General features: G+C 43.5%; 2 protein-coding genes across 9 annotated transcripts in view; both read right to left on the bottom strand.

The window, feature by feature from the left end:
- Positions 1-16,940, bottom strand: part of arm (armadillo) — a 65,493-nt gene extending 48,553 nt beyond the window's left edge. The window contains exons 1-8 of one of the 2 annotated variants that reach the window (XR_008608557.2): positions 16,812-16,940; positions 15,942-16,007; positions 15,432-15,553; positions 11,938-12,043; positions 11,057-11,244; positions 10,674-10,978; positions 5,148-5,349; positions 4,540-4,684 (exon numbers count right to left, since the gene is read on the bottom strand). Coding sequence is in view for 1 of the 2 variants with exons in the window: in XM_050193570.3 (XP_050049527.1) it covers positions 4,540-4,684; positions 5,148-5,349; positions 10,674-10,978; positions 11,057-11,244; positions 11,938-12,043; positions 15,432-15,553; positions 15,942-15,987 (1,114 nt within the window). In the remaining variant the exon portion in view is untranslated. The remainder of the gene's footprint in view (positions 1-4,539; positions 4,685-5,147; positions 5,350-10,673; positions 10,979-11,056; positions 11,245-11,937; positions 12,044-15,431; positions 15,554-15,941; positions 16,008-16,811) is intronic. The other variant, XM_050193570.3, reaches the window with a different exon arrangement.
- Positions 16,941-23,256: 6,316 nt separating this feature from the next.
- Positions 23,257-25,908, bottom strand: part of LOC126545641 (spermatogenesis-associated serine-rich protein 2-like) — a 50,367-nt gene continuing 47,715 nt past the window's right edge. For all 7 annotated transcript variants that reach the window (XM_055061534.1, XM_055061535.2, XM_055061536.2 and 4 more), the window contains one exon: positions 23,257-25,099. In XM_055061534.1, coding sequence (XP_054917509.1) covers positions 24,728-25,099 — 372 coding nt within the window. In that variant the 3' untranslated portion in view covers positions 23,257-24,727. The remainder of the gene's footprint in view (positions 25,100-25,908) is intronic.

Raw genomic sequence — 25,908 nt, 5'->3', positions numbered from 1 at the left:
TTTTGCGCCCATTTTGGGTGTTTTTGGATGCCGGTTGTTGTCATGGTAGCGACGATTTAGGCCTAAGGCTTTACGAAGCTGCCTGTCGCACGTGGAGGGACACAACCTGGTGGACCGTGGCGTTGAGGCGTTGCAATTTGCTTCCCTCATTCTATTTAGCCTCACACGAATTGAAATTACTCGTTCGGCTCAAGGAAGCGAGCTTCGTTCACGTGAACTTAGCATCTGAGTAGCTGCCCGATCTTTTGCTAGCCGAGTTCAACATCGTACCACGTGGGCGATGCGCATGCAGAATTCCTCTCCCTTGCACTACTTTAGTGTTTGCCGAGTGTGTTGAGTTTACGCAGCGTGATTGGAGTCACCCCTGGTTTGCCGTCACCTGCACATCGTCTGCGCTGCTGCCCCGGACTACGATCGAGCCACCCCGGGCGATGGTGATGCTGTGGCCAGTTCGGCGCGGCGACTTCGGCGGCCTCCTGCATCCAGCTCACAACCCTCGGCGGCTCTTGGCAGCAGGGCGCGTCGGCGCGAGCGACACTTGCTCGTACCGACTACTCCCCGGCGCGGCCACTGTTGCATGTACCACCTTGTTCGCGAAGCACGGGTTAATGTTAGACCGTGTGACATGTTTCGCCGGAATAAGAAGTGATTTAAGGTTGGGGGGATGTGGGGATGCGCGACTCTCGCGCGTCCCCTGATGTTTTTCCCGCATAGCGCATCCCCTGATATGCTGTTTTCCCGCACGGCTCGCTTGGCCTGGCGGTCGGAGTGGTACAAGCGCGGTGCGAGAGATGGCGCGACTGTCGCGCTGCTGCGGGGTTACTTGGGCGCCGAAAGAGAAGGCGCTTGCTCTCTTTGGTTCGAGGTCGTCGGCGGGCGCGGACGTCCGTGCGGGCGCCGTCGGATGCTTCTGCGAGACTGTCTCGCGTGGCCGCCTTCGAACGTGCCACCATTCGCGTGACTGTACACGCGAACGACCAGGCGTTGGGATCCAGCATGGGGCGAATATATTCGCTCGCAATGCGGTCGCGGTAAGTCGGGCCTTCTAGATTTGTCGCGCGCCCATCGGCATGTTTTGGGGATAGCAACTCGGCTAGCAGGCATTGATCTATGAAAGGTGCAATAAATGCCCTTGTGATTGTTTGCACTACTGTGTTGTCGTTCCTTTGTCCCAAGAGTACGGAGGAGAACCCCGTATCTCCCACAGCGCGCCCATCTCTGTTTCTGTCCCCTCAAAGTGGACATGGCATTGTTATTGTCGCAAACTTACAGATATTAACAATATTATTCATTGAAGTTCAGTGTTTGACGGAAGCCCGTCTGGTCGGGATGAAACATGGTTAAAAGGTAAACAAAAACCCGGGGCACTTCGCCGACCAAATAAAGACTTAAAAGAAAAGAAGACGTTTCGGCTCCCACACGGGAGCCTTGTTCACAGGTAAAATAAAAAAAAAAAATTTTACCTGTGAACAAGGCTCCCGTGTGGGAGCCGAAACGTCTTCTTTTCTTTTAAGTCTTTATGTGGTCGGCGAAGTGCCCCGGGTTTTTGTTTACCTTTTAACCAATATTATTCATTACTGATACGGAAGAAACTGTTTCAATGCGCATAATAAACTCGCAAGAAGAAACATAATCGCGTTAGGCACGTTAAGCTTGCTCCGCCAGCCGCCTGCTTGTCATTTCACAGCAAATGCAGGATGAAAAAAAAAAAACATTTTTTTGCGCGGGAAATTTAACCTGCGTAATGATTGCACCCCTGAATTTGTGTCATTTTTTTTTACAGAAAAGTGCGATCATTATGCGAGTAAATACGGTATTATATTTTATTCCTATTCAATTCAAAAACTAGGCATTCAAATATTCTCAGTTGAATACAAATATGCGAAACAAATAGAAAAAATTTGTGCAGTCACAACATTCATATGAAGCCGCCTTTTTTTTTTACATTGCCCATCATATTTCTTTTCAATTATAAATCGAAAACATTTTAAGTACTAGTACCAACTTTCGAACCCCAAATCTCGATAATTCGGACTTGAGGCACCTGAAAATTAGTACGACTTAAAGGAAGCTCACTGAATGGAGAACTTGGATGCAGCGTTGTGTTAGTTACCACATGGGCACTGAGATAACACTAGTAACGAGTACCGAAACTGTCCTTTCACGGCAGCACGGCGCATGCTGCCGCAAAGCCACACTTCTAGGCAAAACTTTCGCTGCTGTGAAGCCACACCTCAAGGCAAAAACCCAACACCTCTGCTCTATACAAAATTTTCGAATTTTTCGTGTGCCAAAATACAGTACAGTGCAGTCCACTTATAACGATACCATATATAACGATATATCGGTTATAACGATGGGTCGACACGAGAGTGTCATTTTATGCATTAGGTCTATGGGGAAAACATTTATAATAGGTTATTCACCGCATAACTGATATAACGACGAAAATTTTGCCGTCTGGACAGCGTTTTCCGTGCCAAATAATCGTAACATTTGCGTTGCTTAGTTCCCTGAAATGAACATGTCGAGACGAGGCGATGTTTACCTCCGTAAGTTTGTATCTGCCGCCATTACCGCGCAGCGCGCCACAAGATGGCGCTAGCTGCTTCATGCGCGTCGGCCACAGTCGCTCCGAAAGAGAGAGAAAGAAAAAAAAAAAGCGACAAGCAAAGCAGCGCGGTGGCGCCCGTCCCGCGTCTCTCTCTCTCGCGATAGCAGGTTGACGCCACCGAAGCAGCGTGCAAACAACGGTTCAACCCAGTTCGAAGATGGCGCCGACAAAGCGCAAAGCTGTGTCGCTTGACACGAAGATGGATATTTTGCAGGACTCTCGATGCGGCTTCAAGGTGAGCGCCCTTGTGAAGAAGTATGAGCTCGCCCAGTTAACGATGTCAACCATCTTGAAAACCGGGAGCACCGCGATGGTGAAGGAAGGAGCTAGCAGCGGCCATGCCGATCAGCGGAAAAGGGTTAGAGACTCTTTGTACGCAGATGTTGAAGAGGCGCTTTACAAGTGGTTCATCACCAATTGCTCCAAAAAGGCGGGCTTTGTGCGTAAGGACGAACTTCCCCAACCCACTGAGACCAACACGATGGAAGCCGCTGACAACCGAGCTCTGGGAGCTCGTTCCTACTGGTGACACAGGTGGTGCGTCGAAAGAGGAGTTTTTGACTGCATACAGTGCTGCCTCGTTCTGCGATGAGGTCACCAACGAGGCGATCGCTGAAGATGTGCTGTCTCGACAGACGGCAAAGTTGTGCGATGGTGGCAGCGACAGTGACAACGAGATTGACAGTGGCTCCTTGACCCCGACCTCGATGTCCACGCAAAGTGCACCGTCGTCAATCGACTCCTTAATTGATTTTACGCATGCTAAAGGATTGCCGCCAGTGTTCGAGCAGCAGCTGGAATCCATGCACACCGCGGTTGTGAAGCTGAAGCTGCCGCAAAAGCAAGTGCAGATTTCGGACTATTTCGGCGCGCCTAACCCTTGACACGGTCATTGGCGCTAGAAATAGTTTGTTTTTCACGGCCTACTTTCTACATCTTCTATTCTTTAGAGCAAGTAGCGAATTAGAGTTCGGAGCTGCAAAGGTATGTTCCGCGTTTATTTTTTTTAATAACTGCAGCCCAGATATAGCGATCATCGGTTATAACAATAATATTTTTCGTCTTTCTCGATATCGTTATAAGTGGACTGCATTGTACTTTCAATAAGAGACTAATGGGTCAGAGGCACCGCCGTGAGAGTTCGCGCTGCTGAAAGCATGGTCGGCAGAGCAATATGTTTGAATTAACCATCGCAAACGCTTACGCATTCGAATTACCAGCTGTTTTTTCACAATAAAATAAACAATTTTGACAAGTACACAGCATCAGTTCACATAAACGGGAAGCTCAAATTAAGAGAGTTCAAATGAATAAGAGTACTCTTTCACAATTCGGGAAACTGCATTCATTTACACATCTAAAACAGTCAAAATTAATGTATTACACACCAACTCTGAAATATACCATTAATTTGTGAGTGGATTTTCTGCAACAGCTTCATAAATACGGACCATTTCATGTAAGCTGGAAATTCATATAACTACTTCGTCCAGTTTAGATGCTCTAATCACTGATGCTCATAGAACTGCAATATCCATTTTTCATGCAGAGTTACTGATTTGTAAAGTTCATGCTTTTTTTTTTTTTCAAACATACCAATTTTCAGAAATTTTTCTAAAAATTTCAGGCACTAAATCCTAGTCACTTACAAGTCACTAGTATCTAACTTTTTCAAATGCAACAAATTTCATTCAAATTGGTCCAGCAGTTCTCTCAAAAGCATTTTTGCATTCTCTGAATTTAAAATATTTTAAACCACTAGCTAATGAACTTTTCAGTTCTAAATATAAATTTTAACTTTCATTTCAGAGCTGTGTGCCAGTTACATGCTTAACTGCGTGCCAAAATTTGCTGTCAGAATGGTGTAAGTGGCAAGCCTGTCACAACTGCCACAAGGATAAAAAAAATAATAAGCAGTTATGTACCTGCTTCAACAATGGCCGGCTTGTTGCTAGAACACACGGACAACACCTTGAGCACCCTTGAAGTGGTCCAAAGAAGTTTTTCATAGGTGTAGGAACGCATAATGCGGACCAATTCTGCTGGTCCACCACTGGCCAGAATGATCAGCTGCACAGAGAGCATGCACCCAAACATGAGCCATGCTTTATAATAGAAGCAAAATGCTCACAAAATATTCAAAGTCTCAACACTTTTTGGACTACTTCAATCACTTAAGCACACTTCAACTAAATATAACATGTTCCCGTCACAAGGTTTCATGCAGCACATAAACCAAACATTCACTCAGCGTCTTTGCAAAAAGGAACTCGCGAGCCCAAATTGCACACGACAGTTACAAGAGGCAGCTATCAGCCACTAGAAGATTTATGAACGTCAAGCCACTGCTGAGTAAAGAAAGCTCAAAGTGGCGTCTAAAGTTGCTGCTATCCCTTTTCAAACTTTCTGGAACTGCGTGGTGGCGGCACATGAGCAGCCACAGTAGATCACAGGCCATTCGCTCACATGCTCCTTTTCATAAAGGCAATGTGTACACTGACTGCAAGCATACTTTGCAGGAGAAAAACTTTACCTTGCTTTCTTGGTTTCCATAGGCAAGAATCTGCAAGCAGTCTGTGACAATGGCCAAAAACTTGACATTGTTTCTCTGAAGAAGGGACACCATTTTTTGAAGACCACCAGCAAGCCGAACAGCCATTTTTGAGCCTTCTTGATGCAGCAACAAGTTGTGCAAAGTGGTGATCGCATAAAAAAGCACGGACTCCACTGGTGAGCTGCAGATTGAATAAACCCGAGCAGCTCATTTAGAAAGCTTGGCCCCAACGCATGTCATCAATTTCTCTTTGCATAATATGCAAAAGTGGAAGAATATTCATACACAGGTGGAGGTCCCAAGTTAATCAGATTTAAGTAATGCACATTTACTACAGAGTTCTGAGCAGTGCAAGTAATAATACATTTTTCAGCACTTAAATCTGAAAGTGCACCAGAACAGGTGTTTCGAGGCACAGTGGAAACCCAGTGTTCAGGATTTATTACCAGTGCGGTGCCAGCCACGAAATTGTCTTGTCTCACTGACCATCGTCATTGTTGGGCTTTGTTTTGCTTTATACAGCCTCACAAATGTGAAACCATCTGTGAAAGTTATCGCCCAAGAATACCGCCCTGGCATGTATGGAAAACCCAAATGCATGGATGGAGCCACTTAGCCATCAGAAGGCATGCAGATTGTATCAGATTTGCGTGTTTACACACACAGTTTGGAGCTTTGTTTACTGCAAATACACAAGACTTCCTGTCACTCGGTTTTTCGTTTCGTGGCGGTCATCCTATGCTGACACTGCTGGCTACGTGCCTACTTGACACACTGTGCTACTTTCACAGATGTGCTGCATAGCATCGACAACATTCGGATATTCATCTGTGCAGGAGTAGATGGAGTAGGTGACCCCCTTGAGAATGTTGCGGCCCTTGAAAGACAGCTCTTGCTGCATGGCTAAAAGGGAGAGTCTACAAGAAATTTACTGATTTTTGAAAGTCTGTAAATGAGAAAAGAATGCTTTAGCATGCCGGCGGGCACGAAACATGGTACACGGTATGCTAAATTTCTTGAAAAAGCGTGATTAGCACCTGCAATGTAGTATTCTTTTTGCCTTAACCTTTTTTGCAGTACTGGTTTACAAGTCCTGGAGACTATTACCCTTATCTTAGATTGATACTCCTCGCAACTCTTTCATGCAAAACCACGGAGTATTATAGACAATTTTTGTTGTTTGGATTATACAACGCCCAGGTTATACAATGCTTTCACATGGTTCCGAGAAAGTCATAATTGGGGTTCCACTTTGTGGTGTTTTCTTTAGAGCAATTGAGTATTGTCATATGGCACCAACATATATCCACAGGTACACTAGGCAGTCCACATCTCATTTCATCAATGCATGGTGAAAGAACTTCTGGTTATAGAAACAAAATTTCAGCTACAAAAATTGTGAACAATCTTCAGAACAAGTATGGCAATGCTTACATAAGCTCAAGTAGTGTGGAAAATGAGCGATATCTTTTAAAACAGCCGCATGAGCCTCGAATAAGATAAGCCTCGGAGCAGTCACCCTCAGACAAGAAGACCGATTATTCATGCATTCCCTTATGGTGAGCTACGTAATGGCATTTGTTTTTCTGCTGTTCCGAGTTCCAGTACAAGAAAAGTGACTATATTTAGTTGCACATGCATGAGGAGATTGCAATATCTTCTCTCAATTAAGTACGCGCAATGAAATCTCGTTAAGGAGAGATGCTACTCAAAAAAAAATTATTTTCACTAGAGGTTTGAAAACTGAGTCAATCGGAGAGTTCAAGCAGATTTCGAATATGTCAAGTTTTTGTCCAGCTGTTACATTTCTTGAGTTACGTCCTACAAAATGACAAAATATACTGATCTTTGAGGGCACTTTCTTGTTTATTAAATTTTCACAAAAAGCATTGTGCTGTAGCTTGTTTAGCTCTTTGTAGACTGCCAAGTGCCAATATCTATCCAACCAGCATGTATAATTAGTGGTACAATGCAAAAAAAGATTAGTAAATTTCAACCAATTTATTTCACAATACCATGAGAATAACCTTCTGCACTTATAAATGTCTTATACTAATGAAATTTGGCAGTCATATTCTTCAGGATATGTAGAATGCTGATATCTACTTTAAGACATCTCTGGGCAGTAGTTGCAAAAGTACAAGGTTATAGTAAGTACAACGATTATTATATTGTATTAAGGGATAGTGAAAAAAGTTGAAGTGTCCGAATTATTCTTGCATAGTTCCAGTAATTGCACATGCTGTTTGGATAGATACCAGCACTTTGCGGTCTACGACAAGCTAAAAAAGCTACAGCACGATGCTTTTTGAAAATTTTATACACAAGAAAGTGCCTGTGAAGATTAATATATTTTGCAGTTGTGTAGGACATAACTAAAAAACATAGCAGCTTCAGCAAAACAAATGGCATACTTGAAATCTACATAAAGAACTATGGCAATATCTTCAAATCTAGTACAAATAATAAAAAAAAATGTTTCGAGTAGCATCACCCTTTAATTCAAATTTCCAGTGTATTCAAGCTGACGCTATCGTCCTGTCAAAAGTTCGTGCATTTCAATGTGCAAAAATGCCCCGTAATTCAAATGCACAAGTATTTGCAACAGTAATTTCAACGTACCACGCTGCCGACAATGTTCTCAGCAGCGCAAACTCGCACGGCAGCTCCAACCTGGCGGCACTAACTCCTGCTGTCTTCTTCCCATTGCAAGCACCATATTTTGGCAAAAAAATTCAAAAAAATTTTTTTGGCTACAGTCTGGGCTGCGAATTTCGCCTTGAGGTGCAGCTTCACAGAAGCAAAAATTTTTGTCTACAAGTGTGGCTTCATGGTCACCACAGCATACGCTGCGCTGCTGTGAAGCCACACTTCGAAAACTCGTTACTCGTGTGCTATCGCAGTGCACATGTGCCGCACAACAGCACTGCATGCAAGTCCTCCGTTCAATGAGCCTCCTTAAATTCGAACTTCGTTTAATTGAAAAAATGTTCGGGCTCCTTAAAGTCTGAATTATCGAGATTCGACAGTACACGCAGAGAAAAGATACTTGTGTACCATTCAACATGCTCATAAACTTTGTTCGAGCCAATGCTTTGTCACTCGTGTCCACACACAATAAGGTAAACATGTCCATGCATCATATACCGTATTTACTCGCATAATGATCGCACTTTTTTGTAAAAAAAATTGACGCAAATTCAGGGGTGCGTTCATTGCGCGAGTTAAATTTCCCGCAAAAAGAAAAAAAAATTTTATCATCCCGCGTTTGCTGCGGGGTGACAACAGGCCAACAAATAGGCAGCTGACGCTGTACATAGAGCGGGACACCAAAACAAAAATGGCGGCCGGCGGAGCAAGCCGAACGCAATTTTTTTTTTTTCATGTGAGTACATTACGTGCATTGAAACAGTTTCTTCCGTATCAGTAATGAATAATATTGTTAATATTGGCAACTTTGCAGCAATAACGTAGCCATGTTCACTTTGAGGGGACAGAAACAGATGGGCACGCTTAGCTGCCAGTGATATAAAAACGCATGGCAGGCATGCTGTGGAAACTGCGGCATTTGTCTTCACTACTATCCTAATACAGCATGTTTCCACTAGGGTGGGCGAATATCTTAGCTGTGTTACAAGCGTCAGCGTATGAATAGGGTACACTTCTAACGTATCAGTGTAAACGTGGCTACTATCGTTGCCGCTTGCGATTTGTTGTGTGCCCACGAGTGCAGACGAGAAGAATCGAAAGGCACCTTTGTTGTTGTTGACCACAACCAATATAAAGCCTACACATAGTAAAGGCAATTTTGGCTGAAGCTTCTTTTTTTGTCATGGAAAAGCGGAAAAGTGATGAAAGGAATGAAATCGGGCATCCGCTTAATAACGTTTGGTGCGTGCAGACCGCTTGGTTTGTCTTGAAGGGTTGTTCGCGTAGCATTCGACAGATGGTAAGCGCAATCATTATTAGCTAGACTTGGCACACGACATATCGCTGCGTCAAGTTTGGGGTGCGATCATTACACGGGAAATAAAAAACAATCGAATTTTGACGACAAAATTCAGGGGTGCTATCCTTACGCGAGTGCTATCATTATGCGAGTAAATACGGTAAGCCTTCCATTTTCAATGACACACCAGATGATGCTCATAGGGCTGATAAATGCAAACATGTTAAATCCCTGTTTTTAATTTTGTTCAATCGATTTTCGAAACCTGTCTAGTACAACATGTACTTAGTCTTAGAATGTTTGTGTCGTTGACAAACTGTGCACGGCCCATCAAGCCCTCGGACGGCTTCAGCAAGCCCATAGAAGTGGTTTGTACTTGAAATAAAGGCACTGTTACTGTATTACCTTAGGAATCCCTCCTGTGTAATATAGACGGTTGCATTATACATATATAATTTTTCTTGTTTTTCCTCATAAATTTGAACCATTTCTTGGGTGCAGCTCATGCACGAGTAAAATGTAAACATCTTTTTATCTGCTTCTGAGAAACCAATGTGCCTGCCACCTTACGCAAAGACCTTGGGAAGCCTTCATTTCAGCTTCGTTTGCTACCCTACTGATCATCTCCGACATTCGTTGTGGTGCTAGAGCCACCATGATCTGGCTTGCCACAAGCATATTACAGGATGAAGCCGTCCTCAAATGTGTGCTCAGACATCGTGCAGCACATAAGGCTGCACAATGAATAAAACTATAGGGTATCATGCAACATGTGAACATACTGTCAATGGTGCCTGCATGTGTTATATGCGCATGTTTTAGTTAGTGTAGGAGACAACACACGCACAAAGTGCCAGAAGCTTCATGTGCAAATTGCGCATATGCAGTGCGGTGCAGATGTCTACGAAAGACTGCTCGGCCAAAGAGCAACGGCACAAACCACGAGGTGCCAGGAACAGACTTTCACGAAGACGCCAACGATTAAGTCAACAAGCTTCTCGCCAGAAGATCAAGTGCGATTATAACAGAAAAGGAAACCAATAGGGATCTGTATACTGTTTTGGTATCATGTGGAGATGCTGCTTTGCAACCCATGCATGAATAGCTTTTTCAAATTTATTTAGGCCGAAATTTAAGGGTTCAGCCGTTACACAAGAATATGCAGTACTCAAACATGGTATTTGGATAACAAAATACAGTCAAGTTCTATGCTCTGTTCATAAAGTTCTAGCATATAGGAAAATAAAATTTCCTATTTTTTTTTTACATGTCTAAATTTCATGTTTGCAAGATCTTCGTGTATAAGTGCACCATTTATATTGTATACTGAGAAGCACAATTACACAAGCAATGCAAACAAGAACTTATTACAACACTAAATGTGCCCGGAGCAATGTACAAGTAACATCTCATGCCCCAATTTCAAGCAAAAGGTCTGTCAAACCTGTGTCCATACATTAGAACACACTTGCCCTTGAAGATGAAAAAATTCTGACAGTCAGCATGACTGACTAACATTTAGATACATTCATGACACAATCATGAAGCATGCTCACCTGAGCAATTTCACCAGAGCAGGTATCCCTCCAGATTTGAAGATGGCTAATAAACCTTGGCGGTGATGGGACAAGTTGTGCAAGGTCCCTGCAGCGCATCGAGTGGTCTCCAGGTCATTGGACGTGGACATGGCCCTTACCAAAGCCGCTACCATCTGCGGAGAATTCATGATAGCGTGGCGAGAGGCCTCCTTCTTCGACAGCTGGTGGACCATCATCGCTGCTTGACTAACAACAACTTGGTCTTCATCGTTCAGCAATTTTATTAGCTCTGGAATGGCTCGGGTAGCCAGGTCGGCATCATCCTATAAAAGTGTCACAAATTTTATCCCTTAGTGCGTACACAAAGTGCAGCGCTCAATGCACATCACACAACATTTTACCTGGTAGTTGATGAGGTTCACGACAGCATGCTTCAACATCTGCGACGGCTCAGACAAACGCTGCACAGCAGTTGGCTGTGCAGGGTCATACTGAGTCGACGGTATCTCGATTCCTTCGTCCAGTGTTTCGGGAAACATTGCGGCGCGCACCCTCTGCGATCGAGTCTGGCTCAGCTGTTGATTCATCTCTGAAACAAACAAAGAAACTCATTATTAAAACCTTTTTTGACAACTACCATTTATGAATATTAACTATTGCGCATGATAGTGGTTTTCGGTAAATGTGTGGAGCCTCCTTGCATGTGGATGAAAGTACTAATGATGGACAACAGGAAAAACAAGTAGAGCATTTCACCAGGTAATTGATCTGCTATGCAGTGGCACCATGTCAAGGAATTTTTTTCATCACCTGTTTTCAGAACACAAGAATATGTATGTTGATGTAGTTTCATATATGATGGATGCATACGTAACACTTTTTAGCCACTACACAACCCCAATCTCAATCTTAGCTTTACGTATGCTTACTGTGATTTAACATTATCATAAACATTCTTCGTACACTGCATGTATCCACTGGAGGAAATGCAATGGCGAGAGAGAGAGAAGACCCTAATGAGACAGTTAAATCTGCAAATGCCCACTGTAAATATTGACAATTAGCATAAGCAAGCACCCACTGTAGCACCTGCTGCCTCTATGTGACACCATGGAACCATAGCTGTGCTACATCATTTGTGCTACTTAAGGCACACTACATCATGTGGGCTACATGTGGCAGCAGCTGTCTGTACATACATAGCAACATGATATAGCTTCCCATGCAGCATGCCATGACTGTACAGAGAGAGTGGAAAGGACCAATTGCAAATCACACTCACCATCTACTTGGTCAGGCGTAAACCCTTGGCCAAAGCCAGGCTGCTCCCAGTCAAACACCATTTGCTCATCACCCAAGTCATCCTCCTTGCCACTTATGGAGGGTGCCTGCATAAAAGATTACAGGAATACTTTCAATACAACCCAGACAATGCAAATGCAGACCCATGATACAAGCTGTGTTGCCAATCCGTGACAAACAGTGTGAAGAGAGAGAGAGAGAGGGCTCTTTATTAGAAAAACAGAATTTTGCCGGCGCGTATATAACCGCTGGCATGCTACTCTGTATAGGGATGGGGAATGGGATTAAAAGATTCCAGAAGAGAGTGGGAGAAAAAGAGGATAAAAATAAATATGAAATGTGCGAGTGGACCCGATACTAATATTTACAGGTGACATGGCGGGTAAATTTAGGCTTTTGTATATGAAGGGTGCAATTTTTAAAGCTTTCCTATTAGACCAATTTCTGATAGGTATTTGAACAATAAATCCAAAGCCCTTCGCTGTATTGAAGGGCCGGGCATTGGACCGAAGATGCTCGGTAACGTTAACGGTTCGTGGCAAATCATGTCCATTTGTTGCTCAAAAAATTGTCTCTCGTCGCGGTACGCGGGGCATTCCAGTAATATGTGCTCAATTGTCTCTAAGTTGCGACAGTTATCACAGTATGGGTTAGTGGTAAGCCCTGTGCGGTACAGATAATTGTTCGTGTATGCCACGTTCAGTCGAAGGCGATGGTGAAGAGAAATTGCTTTATTTGAATTCTATGTAGGCAACACGCCAATGAGCAAAAGGATGGATGACAGTGCTGCCTTCCAACAAAGTTTGTTTCAGAAAGAACCCCCCCTTTGAAGAGCATGGCCACGAGAGTAAAACCGATCAAGAGCAACAGCTAGCTCAGAAATTCACCGATGGTACTGGGACATAGTCAGCAGAAAGAGGCCAGTGAAGTTAATTATGCAAGCAGCACAGCTCATTCCAAGACATCAAGACCCCGACCTATACTAGATGCATGAAGTCTTCACACATCTAAGCACTTGCCAAAATGTTTACTGTAGTTGTTGCTACAGTTAAGTGCTACAGTTGTTGCTGTATGTTAAGTGAAAGCTGTGATGTACATGAATAGCAGCTAGAGCCACAACCATGACAGTGCAGCACTACATGCCAGCTGACAGCTTTATGCCTGTAATAATCATGCTCATAAAATTCATTTTTATATTAGTTGACGTGGCCCTTTGCACTATACCACATTAACAAAATATGGGAGTTGACAAACCATTTAGCTTGTTTGGTCATAAATGTTTCATATGCACTGTGATTTTAAAGAGATAGGAATGAATAATGAACCTACCTTGCGATAGCTATAATGAGAAAAAGTGCATTCCATCCACACTGACAAGCCCATTACTTGCTACAAGCCAGCATATGATGCAGGTGTTACTTGTCAGAAAAGCTGGCTTGATGCACAGTAGGCTTCTCAGCAAAGCACACATGCATATTAAGCAGTATTCACTAATTTGTGACAGTCAACACTAGAATTAATGAGAAAAAGTGCATTCCATCCACAATGCCAAGCCCATTACTTGCTTCAAGCCAGCATATGATGCCGATGTTAGATGTGTCAGAAAAGCTGGCTGCAAATGCTGGCTTGATGCACAGTAGGCTTCTCAGCAAAGCACACATGCACATTAAGCAGTATTCACTAATTTGTGACAGTCAACACTAGAATTAATGAGAAAAAGTGCATTCCATCTACAATGACAAGCCCATTACTTGCTCCAAGCCAGCATATGATGCCGATGTTAGATGAGTCAGAAAAGCTGGCTGCAAATGCTGGCTTGATGCACAGTAGGCTTCTCAGCAAAGCACACATGCATGTTAAGCAGTATTTCCTAATTTGTGACATTCAACACTAGAATTAATGAGAAAAAGTGCATTCCATCCATAATGACAAGCCCATTACTTGCTTCAAGCCAGCATATGCTGCAGATGTTAGACGTGTCAGAAAAGCTGGCTGCAAATGCTGGCTTGATGCACAGTAAACTTCTCAGCAAAGCACACATGCATATTAAGCAGTCTTCACTAATTTGCGACAGTCAACGCTAGAATTCAAAAAAGTGCACACCAACTGCACTGATAAGCCCATTGCTAGCTTCAAGCCAGCATATGAAGCAGATGGTAGATGTGTCAGACAAAGCTGGCTTAATGCACAGTAGGCTTCTCAGCAAACCACACATGCATGTTAAGCAGTATTTCACGAGGGACTTCTCGCCATTTATTATTTTTCCAGAGAGCCTCCTCTAACTCCCCAGCAAGCATCAAGGTCGCACGCCAGCACCCTACAGATGCACGCGTGAAGGCTGGGCGGTTCCCCCCCTTCGGGGATGGAGGAGCGTCTGCAGCTCTCAAGCAAACACTCTGCCATCCCTGTGGTGAGTTTTGAGGGCCTGCACCACCTGGTAAAAGCGTAATGTAGTGGTCTCATGGCGTGCTCTTCGGGCCATGGAGAGGTGGATTTCTCCCTCGTGTTATTACCACTTAACATACGCACAGAACTTTCCTGCCTAAATACAGCCATATGTAACTTGAAAATACCTCAAATGCAGATTTAAGCCTTTCTAAATAGTAGTTTAAACAGGAAATGTGTTACCACACAGGCACATAAAGTAAGTGGAGCATAACATCAAGCTACAGCAAATCTTGCAGATACAGATGTGGCAATGAATGCAATCGGAAAAAAAAAAATTTTTCTTTACTAATATCCTAATCAACTCTAACTTGCTCTATAAGAATCAGAGGGCAACTGGGGCTCATAGTAGGACAATCATTCTAATACCAGTGTCACATGTACTTTCTATCAAAATTCAGCCAATCGGGATCGAATGTCTTGACAGTGATTGCCTCTCTTCTGCAGTTTGCGCAAAGGAGTCAATTGCAATGAAGAAATTCTATCCCAATAGGGCCTGACCACGACCTAAAGTACACCGTGTGACAAATGGCCACCCTTTTTTCACCATTATGCCAAAATTTTAATGAATACATGAAGAAAGAAAAGCTGCCAACTGCATGGAATTTAACATGCAACTATGACAACACTGGTCCCACTTTCTAATGCTGCACATTTCAGAACCACAGTACCACTTTTCGGCAAGCACACAACTTCAGTCACATGATGCTGGGCTAGATTGACAGTTGCCCAAAAATATTCCATAATGCAAAGGCCACTGATAATTCTCAAAAGCACACAATTTGTTATGCTTGCATTATGATAAAGGCTACAAGTGATGCTAACCATGGCAGAGTAAAAGGAACTCCACAAATATAACAGCACACTCAAACATTACAATGTGCATTACCAATGCTGAATGAGTTCTCACTCTGAAAGTTTGCACTGAATCATCAAACGCACTTGAAAACATGCACTTGGTGCGGAAAATGCCCCGTCATTGTATAAATGTGCTGTATCATTTGCTATCAATATTTTCAACAGTATCACCTGAGTTGTAACACCAGAGTGAATGCCAGAATCTGCCAGATAATTTCCTTGTTGCCAGAGAATGGTCTGTTCTTTGGGGTTGACTGGCACGTCACCAGGATTGGAGTAGTTGCCATGGCTCACTGCAAAAGGACGTCACGAAGTAAAAATTTGGCGTGGGTAATAAAGCGTTACTCACGTGCTCCTAGAAAACATGGTCTTTTTTTTTTTTTCTCTTTAGGTCCGGGATGGGTACTGGTTTCACTAGTTTAAAGAAACATGGTCCATCCCGAATTTATCCTTAGAAGCATGACGTTAAAGAAATAGAGCACCGAAGACCAATGTGCATGCGTTACAACTTGCACTTCATCTAACACTTCCGGTGAACGATTTTACGTCTTACTCAAGAAAGCAATCAATTATTGACGCTACACGACACTAGTGCTAACATTTAATCCATCATCGCCATGCACACAGGATTTTGAGCAGGTCGCCACATGAACACGGAAGCCATTACATTTCTGAACTTACTTGATCGCGCAGCAGGTTGTGCCCCCGACTGCATCTGGTAGCTCATTCCGGTCGTTCAGCTATTGCCTGAAACAAACAAATAAGGACATTAGTAATGATACTGAAAATACCAACACATGTAGGCAACAAGTTTCATCGAAACGAAACGCACCCTGATCCGACAGTCCTCACCTAACGTACACTTTTATGCAACAGCACAAAGCTGCTTCGAAAAACAGTGGATGCACAGGCAAGCACATCAAGCAGTCTTGCAGCTGTACTTGTGTATTAGTGGGCGTGCGCGCAATTCATATTTTGAGCAGTATTTGGGACGAACGCTCTCCTAGAATGCGTTTCTTGCTATGCACAACGCTGATAAACAAAACAAAAAAATGCATAAGCTCCGAACGCATCACCGCTCGGCGGCGGTCAGGCACAGCAAGTTGAAGCTTGCCACAGGAATGTAAAAGGAAAACAAAGGGGCGAAGAGGGTGAGCATAAAACTACCGGTTACAGTGTAAGCTTAAAACACTCAACACGAGCAAACGTATTCCATACAAGCAAATAATAAACGACTTTACACACGCATTAAAATGTTTGAAGCTATCCACATTACAACAGCTGGCGGCTGTCAAATAGCCTGTTTGTCAGGTCTGAAACAAATAATGTTTAAACGGTCTCATTACAGTGCATATAAATATCTGACTCCTAATACACTTTGGTAAGCGTCAAGCCGCCGGTAACAGCAAATTGCACAACGATAAAGCCCATTTACGTGCGGCGAGTGTAGGCCTACTGAAGGTATTTAGCCAAAGTATCGAAACATGAGCAACCCACGCGAACGGTAACAGGCACAAAAGTTCGAACCGGCAAACGGTAACTTCAACTTACCAGAGTTGAGGCAGCACAGCCTGAGGTTGCGCCTGAATGTTCGAAAAAGTCGATTATCGTTGGCGTTTCCGTTCAGCCAAAAATGGCGTCACGAAACCATCGCACACCAAAACTTGACCACGTGACCAAAAATATAACTGTAGCCAGCGCGCTCTAGTGGAACTAACAGACATGTCTGAGAGGTGAAAGGCCCTTGCGGTGTAGACTGTGTAGGTACAACATCGCCACTGCCTCCTTCGTAAAGCCGTTGCGCGTGCGAAGAGAGTCCCTAATAACGCTTCTCTCTACTACTACTAATGAACAAATCACAAGCTTTTGCTGTTCAAAAATTTTTGAAACAGCTGTGTTACTCGTATTCCGCCCATTTATTTTCACACGCAAAGCACAAGGAAGTATTTCCGGTTAGTCACGATTGGGCTGGCGTCCTGCGTGGCGCGGCTTTCCTGTGTTTCAAACAAAATGTTTGAAGGCATGCGTGTCGCTCACCCCTTGCGATCCGATCACCATAAAAACAATCGTGCGGCGTGCACCGAAAGCTATGAATATGGCAAATTAATCCTAATTAGAATATAAAGAAGTATATGAAGTAGTGAAGAGGTATTGTCCATATAGGCTATGTTTATATGAAACCGACGTGGGTTGGCCGAATTGGAAGTCGGACTGACCGAGCCCGACGCGACTGCGTTTATATGAACTCGCTTCTGACGATTCTCGACAACGACGGCACACTGCTTCGAGCCGAGACATTATTCCGGTTCCCGCTGCCGTCTGCAAAGGCTTAATTTCGTGGGAATTATGATCTGGCTGGGTCAACCTAGCCCATGAAGTCGGGCTGACTCAGTCCGACCGGCAAGCATCTATGTTAACTCGACCAAGGTGGCATTGACTCGACAGGCATATTCCAGACCCACTTCTGTCAGGTTCATGTACACACCCCGACAGCCTGCTAGGTTTTTTTTTTCTTTTTTCTTCAAAAGTTCGTTTAACAGCACATAGGGGGAACCGTGGCTGACAGCTGGGTAAATGGGAAAGAAATTAAATGGGCTGGGAGAGTGTTGAGGTATTTGTACAGAAAAAAACATTGATTCACAGTGGAGGCACCAGCATGTGGCCTGTAGGGTGAGCAACACAGCAACAAAGAACGTCAACCGGAAAGTCGGAGAGGCTGAAATAATCTCATGGGTGGCGGTATATGGTGGCCATAGCGGCGGCAATGGAAAAGAAACCTGCCATGAGTATAACTACTAGAGAGGGAAAAAAAAGAAATCAGGAAAGAAGCAATTTATGATATAACTCAAAGGGAAGCTCATTATTTTTCGAAGCGAGATTAGGGATGCCTTAGAGCGCGCACCTAAAAAGCGAGATATAAGAAGGAAGAAGAAGCATATATGTGCCTGCTGCGGTAAAGCTAGGGAAACGATCGAGCATGTTTTATTAGAATGTGAAGATATCTGCCCAGCGGTCGATTTAGGCACTACTGGACTCCTTGAAGCCCTTGGGTTCCGCGACAGCAGGAGGAAAGTAAACATGTCCGCAATAGAGATTAGTAAGAGGCAAGGAGGCTGGTAATCTCCTTGGTAAGAGGCGATTGGAAGATTCGTCGAAGAAAAGTACACTCTACACTCTTAGAAAAATTTACACCCTTTGGGGCGTATCTTGTCCCACAACAATAATCGTCATCTGTCTTGCCCGCGTTTCCTTTCTTTAACGCTGCGAGCCCGGTACTTCCCAGTCACGAACGGCATGCGCGTTATCAGTGTGACGCAGCATTATCGACAGGAAAGTAGCGAGCGCCGAGTTTCAAGAAAGGAAACGCAAGCAAGGCAGATGACGATTATTGTTTTGGGACAAATATACACCCCAAAGGGTGCAAACTGTTTTTAGAGTGCATAAGAACAGTTTACACCCTTTGGCGTGCCCCTTCTGCCACACGATAATCGTCATCTGCCATGATGCGTTTCCTTTCCTTAACGCTGCGAGCCCGGTACTTTCCAGTAACGAACGGCATGCGCGTTATCAGCATGATAGCATTCCCGACAGGAAAGTAGCGGGCGCGGCGTTTTCAAGAAAGGAAACGCATCAAGGCAGATTACGATTATCGTTGCGTGGCAGAAGGGGCACTTCAAAGGGTGTAAACTGTTCTTAGAGTGTACCTACACTCTACACTCGATCTTAAAAATCTACACCCTTTGGGGCTTATCTTGTCCCACAACGATAATCGTCATCTGTCTTGCCCGCGTTTCCTTTCTTTAACGCTGCGAGCCCGGTACTTCCCAGTCACGAACGACATGCGCGTTATCAGTGTGACGCAGCATTCACTCTAAGAAAAGTGAAGGCACCCTTAAGGGTGCAAACTTTTCTTACACTCTTAAAACGGTTGCACCCTTTGGGGTGTATATTTGTCCCACAACAATAATCGTCATCTGCCTTGCTTGCGTTTCCTTTCTTGAAACTCGGCGCTCGCTACTTTCCTGTCGATAATGCTGCGTCACACTGATAACGCGCATGCCGTTCGTGACTGGGAAGTACCGGGCTCGCAGCGTTAAAGAAAGGAAACGCGGGCAAGACAGATAACGATTATTGTTGTGGGACAAATATACACCCCAAAGGGTGCAACTGTTTTTAGAGTGTGGAGTGTACACTCTAAGAAAAGTTTCCACCCTTTGGAGTGTATCTCTGCCACACAACGATAATCATCTGCCTTGATGCGTTTCCTTTCTTGAAAACGGCGCGCCCGCTACTTTCCTGTCGGGAATGCTATGTCATGCTGATAACCCGCATGCCGCTCGTCACTGGAAAGTACCGGGCTCGCAGCGTTAAAGAAAGGAAACGCGTCAAGGCAGATGACGATTATCGTTGTGTGGCAGATATACACCCCAAAGGGTGCAAACTTCTTTTAGGGTGTAGAACATTTGGCAGTACACTCTAAAAATGTTGATGTGCAGATTTTTTTAGTGTTCAAATTGTCAGAGTGCCTCACCACTTAACATTTATTGGTCTGGGCGCCTGGGCATTAAGAGGAAGCTTTAGCTCGGGCCCAACTCCGACGCGGCCTATTCAAATACATGTAAAAACGCAAAAACGGTTTTCTGAGATAACCCCTGAACCGATTTTAATGAAATTTGTTGCATTTGAGAGAGAAAGTTAAATTCTAGTGACTGTTGGAAGCGGAATTTCGATTTAGGGCTTGAATTTTGTTAAAATGATTTTCAAATATTTGACCGTTTGAAAAAAATAGAAGCACGAAGTTTACAAATTCATAGCTCTGCATCAAGAACTGATATCGCGGTTCTGTAAACGGCATCCATTAGATCATTCAAAGCGGACAAATTCAATATGTCGTTTTACATCTTACGTGAATTTGTTACCTTGGTTACAATGGTTTTGCAAAAGTTGTATTTCCCTACGATTAAATTTTTTTTATATTCATGTGTAACATATCAATTTTGTCCGCTTTAGATGTACTATTAGATGCAATTCACAGACTTGTATTATCATTTTCAGTGGTTGAGTAACAGAGTTGTAAACTTGATAGTTTCGTTTTCTGAAAATGTTAGATTTTTGCCAATTTTTAGTAAAAAATTGACAACCTAACTCAAAAATTCGAAACCAACAGTCACTAGATCTTAAGTTTGTCTTTTAAATGCAACAAACCTCGTCAAATTTGGTGCAGTGGTTGCCGATAAAAACGAATTCTCCTTTTACATGTATTTAGATAGGAGCACTCGAGCTAAAGCTTCCTCTTAAGGGCTTACTAACAAAATGGCAAATTCATTGGCAAAAGCGTCGCTAGCTATAGGTGATCCATATTATTCAAATTCTCCAGTCATCACCTTCCATCACAGCATTTAGATTTCGGAAACAAGTATGATGCCACGTAAACTTACTGTCCAGTCTCGTGAGAAAACCCCAGATTTTCAGCATCTATTCCATTCCTGAAAAGGTAAACTTGCCGTCACTTCTATACACTTTTATTTATACAGGATTAATGGTGTGCCCTCACTGCCGGTGCCCTCTTTGAGGGAAAGGCGAGGTCATAGATTGCAGTTTAGTCTGTTGCCGACTATTTTCTGCTTTACAAAAGTCCTTGAAACACTGCTTCACTTTGAACTCAAGTGTAACCATTTCTGTTCTTGGGTGCCGCTCTTCAGCACACTGACGGGAATGTTTCCTCAACCATTCAGGAATATTTTTTTTTTTTTTTAGGCTCTATGCAATTTTAGGGCTACATTCAATATTTTATTCTAAATTGAGACCAATTCATTGGTTATGTTTTTAATCCTTAATTTTTTTTAATCACCCTCCACATTTTTTTTTTTTCGGTACTAAGGCACCTATACTAAAATTCCATGTAATCTTTATACTTAAGGTTATGCAGATCCAATGCACATGTTGTTGGTATCTACTAGAAGCAGCTAATTAAATGCTATAAGCAAAACTAAAATATGCACTGAGCATAACTGTCTTTATTGTCATCCTACATTGCAATGTGTAATCTCATACAATAGGTATGTTCGTACATCACACAGGACACACCTTTAATGCTATGCAATGTTTATGTTTAAGAACTATAAATTGTTTACAAGCTATGCCAAAATGCAGGCAGTAGTTCATGCAAATAAACACTGCCATACATCAATCTGGTGATGTCACAAGGATTAAGGCGCTGCTTTGTTTGCCGAGGGAATAATGGTGAGGAGAGGTATTCCCAGAGAGAAGTACGATGTCGATCTCATGCATAATTAAAACAAGTGACATAAAAAGCAGCTAGTACTTGACTATTATTCGCCTATTTCATTCCAGCTTCTGTGGCCAAATGTAAACTGGCATGCGCACATGTGCTTTTGAGTAAATATACTCTCACGTACACATGCTGCGTAGTGTGATGCATGTGGCAATCATCCCAAAGAGCTACTGGTGTTGGCATGAGAGAACTACTGGTGTTGGCCTGTGGTTGTGGCCTAATGGTTAGCATTAGGCTGTTGAGCAGGAATTAAGGTAGAGGTTCGGCAATTCCATCTTCGGGCACGCATTTCCTTCACTTTCTGTGGGTGAGCTATTCGGCAGGACAGTAGCAGCAACAGCCATAGTCGCCAGAGTCTAGGAGGGTTCACCTAGAAAGATTCAACTCTTTACTTTTTTTGCTAAACTAATTCAGCAAATTCTACAGAATTCTGTACATGTAGGCATTGATTACTGTCACCATAAGCGACTACAGTAAACATCGTTGATACGATCCTGTTTCTTTCAATTTCCCAGCACCAGCGATCGTGATCGACAAAAAAAAAAAAAAAAAAAAAAAAAGAAAGGAAAAAGAAATCCCATTACAATTATGCTTTTGAACGGTTAATACGCTCCCGGAAAACAAAATTTTTCGGCACCAACGTTCAGTACATCGCCAAACTGCGCGGTCATACGATACGTTTTCCGGCTGCCAGGTCACAAGTGAACAAGACGCAAGGCACGTATGATCGAGAGCAGTAGGTGCCCATACACAGAAGCTTTCCCGCAGCTGGCCAGTACTCGCCGGCTCCTGTCACTTTAAAATGCTGGCACACACTCAGTTTCCTCTTCCGGTACTAGCAAATCTCGCGGGTTGTCGCATGCACTCTATTGTGATAAGCCTTTACACCCATCTGTTTCACAACGCACAAATCCAAATGCACCATTGTTTCAGCTGCTGGAGGATGCACAAAGCGAGAGTCATGTTTCGCTCTGGTGGCATCGTATACCAGCATTGCCCACTAGCTCTATTTCGTTTTAGTTTGCCGTGGCCGTGAAGAAGCTGCTGGCTCAGGCCGAATGCGAAAAGTGCAAACGTCAGCCTGTCAAAGCAACACGCACCAGTATCTCGTGCCGCAACATTTCATGCAACGCTTCACATTTTGTAGATGCCAACTATAAGAGTCTGTAAAATTTTGGATCTCGGATTGTAAGTTTTCCTGGTTAGAATGTTTTCCCAAAAAACATATGAATGAGGTTCTAGTACTGCTATTCTGAAAGTACTTCCACAGATTCCTGCAAATGAACACGGCCAGGTACACTGCCCAACTTAATACCACATGCAATTGCAACATTAGTGGTAAAGTTATTTGAAAGCAATGTTGGGCTAGCGAAACTCAGCTAACCATGCAGGGCTTACTGGCAATCTTCACACACTTTCTGATTGCTGCTACTTCTATTAATTTTGCAGGCAAGAATGATGTTCTCTTATTGTAGATGTCACTAGGTATCCCACAAACATCTGTAATGTGCAACAAGCTTTATATTCATTCATGCAATGTTAAGAAAATGCAATTTTAATGTTATTTTTTAATGAGCACTGAAAGGCTAACAGGTACATTGCTTACATTATTCCTTTGCAGGTAATTTCTCCCTACTGTTAATTGCGCTGCAGACTTGCATGTAAAAATAAAATAAAAAATACACGGTAAACTAGGCGGACTCAGGCACCAAGCAACTTTTATTTTGTTCAGTGGACAGAGTACCAAAATGCAACACTTTACTTTGTTTACTAGGCAGAGTTAACTGCCTTGCAATGCAAGAACGAAAGTGCTTGCAAGGAAGAGACTGCTTCCATGTCAATATACAGACACATAACATTCTAGGTAAAAGTGTATTAAATAAAACTTGGACAATAGTGTGCATTCACAGGAAGTATGCATGGAAATGATTGCTCAAAACATTTGTAACACAGAGATAAGACAGGGCAGCTTAACCCTTCTTGTAACCTAAATGAGTATCGCCAGCCATATCCAGGAATGGATGTAAAGTACATAAAAACACAAAAAAAGCTGCTAAAGGCACTCCATAGTGTATAAAGTCGTAACTAGTGTCCTGTTCAGTGGCTCAAGACATAAAACAAGTGACATAAAAAGCAGTTAGTCTACTCAACTATAACAACATAGTCTGCACCACACATTGCTGAATATACAAAAGCTCTGTAACATAACGCTTGCTAGAACTTAGGCTTAGTAAAATACGCACATCCTGAAAAGTTTAGATGTTGGGTATAAAGGGTTAGCGTTACACTTGTAACGTGCACACAATTCATCCCCAATTTTAATTATGTACACAACCATTATATAATATTTATGTATATACAGATGTACATGCCAGAGAAAATTAAATATTTCTAACAAAGGAAGACTTGTAGACCTACAACAGAACACAGTAAAAATATATATATATATATATGTATATATATATAAAAATAACACTCGAGAGAGGCCAGCAACCAAACTCAGCAATTTTATCTGTGCATGCAAAAACATAGGTGAAACAACAAAGTGCAGAAAGAGTTCCTTGAGACGCTGACCTATCAGGAAAAACCTCTGCACAGAACATGGCAACTCAGGTTCCTGTCGCCACCTAACAGAGCACATGAGCCAATGGAGGCAGGGTTACTGTGCAGCTCTTGTAAGTGAAGGAAGCAGCTTTTACCAAATGGAATAGCACTATTCAGAATCTGCAGTAGGGGCTCTGGGTAGGAACAGGAAAGATTGGTGGGAACTACTGTGCACATCTAAAAAAAAAATAATCCTGCGAGATTGGGCACACATCCAAACCTATGACTGTGTCAATGTGCTGATGAACCACAAGAATGCCAGCACACTTCAAGCCCTTACAGCACTCCCAGGAGGTCCCACATCAAACTGTGTTAAGGCACACACTACGAGAAACCCAAGGTTATGCCTTTTTGTCATTTGGCACAAGCCATAGAGAACCAGGCACAAACAAGTGCAAGAAGAGGGGAGGGGGGAGCACACATGTACACTTCCTGGTGCCTGGACATGATATTGCACTGCCACAGAAAGAAAAAAAAGAAAAGGAAATAAAGGGGGGAGGGGACACCCAGAGTGGGGAAACGTCCCGGGACAATGGTGCTCCAAGGGAAAAAACGAAAGATTAATGGCCTAGAGTTGGCCATTCAATCCATCTGGTGAAGGCTTCCTAGTGCTGTCCTCATCCCACGAGTGGCGGCCCAACTCAGTTGTGTGGCGGCCCAGCTCAGCCGTGTGGCGGCCCAACTCAGCTGTGTAGCGGCCACGGCCTGTGCCACCTGTGTTGTAACGGTGAGGGCGGCCTCCACCCCCATATCCACCCCGACCACCGCCACGATCTGAACCTCCATAGCGTGCGTCATCTGGCCGGCGGCCACGGCCACCACGCGAGTAGTTGCCTGAACGAGAGCCACCAGGGGAAGAGCCAGTGTAGGTGCTGCGGTGGCTATTGGTGTACACCTTGGCGGAACGGCCATCTGAGGGACGACTATAGCCGCCAGTCCCCTGCGAGAGAGACAAGCACTTTATCAAGAGGCCCAATCATCCACACCGAAATGTTCAATTTCCTTCTACATTGAACAATGAGGCATTGCATTCTGAAGCTACACCCGAGTTAATAGACTTCTTCCAGTGCATACAAAGAGTGCCAGTAACGCTGTGAATGTCAGTGGAAAACATGCAGCAGGGCCCTGGTTGTAAAAACACAGCCACCGCCAGGTCTTGGCGTGGTGAAGTTGCACAGCGCAGTCCTTGGTGCTAGTGTCACCACATGGATGCATGTACCTTTTTTTTTGTGAACCTCCACAATCTCCTTGCAAAATTCTTATATAACCTGCACCCCAACTTTACTGTGAAATTTCTTGAATTTTTGGTGCACGTTATACACGGTGTGTGTACTGTGTACACAGTGTAAACCAAAATTTGTGCACAAGTGTTCGACATGTGCAATTTTTTTGCACGACCGCACGCGTTCGGTGTGGCTTACTGTGTGGGGCGGCTCGAACCTAAATCAGCCTTTACTCATTGCCGATTGCTGATAATGGCTCGTGATGACATTTTACCTCATGAACACAGCATCTTTTTTTCCCACCTGAAGCGACATAGATAATGTAATTTTACGGCTCTTGTGTGGCTGACACGCAGTCGTAATGCCGTGACCACGATGTCAGAGACCTTTGCAGAATGGCAGCATGCCGCAGTAGTTTCTGAAGTTTATGCTTCCTGCCAACTAGAATGCTTCGCTCTTTTTTGCAGAATACAGTCATGTCTCGCTGGCAGTAAAATATATCACAAGCTCTCTAATAAAATATAGT

The sequence above is a fragment of the Dermacentor andersoni genome, chromosome 1, assembly GCF_023375885.2.
Source record: "Dermacentor andersoni chromosome 1, qqDerAnde1_hic_scaffold, whole genome shotgun sequence".
In the NCBI taxonomy this organism is placed as follows: domain Eukaryota; kingdom Metazoa; phylum Arthropoda; class Arachnida; order Ixodida; family Ixodidae; genus Dermacentor; species Dermacentor andersoni.
This window is presented reverse-complemented; position numbering and strand designations above follow the sequence as displayed.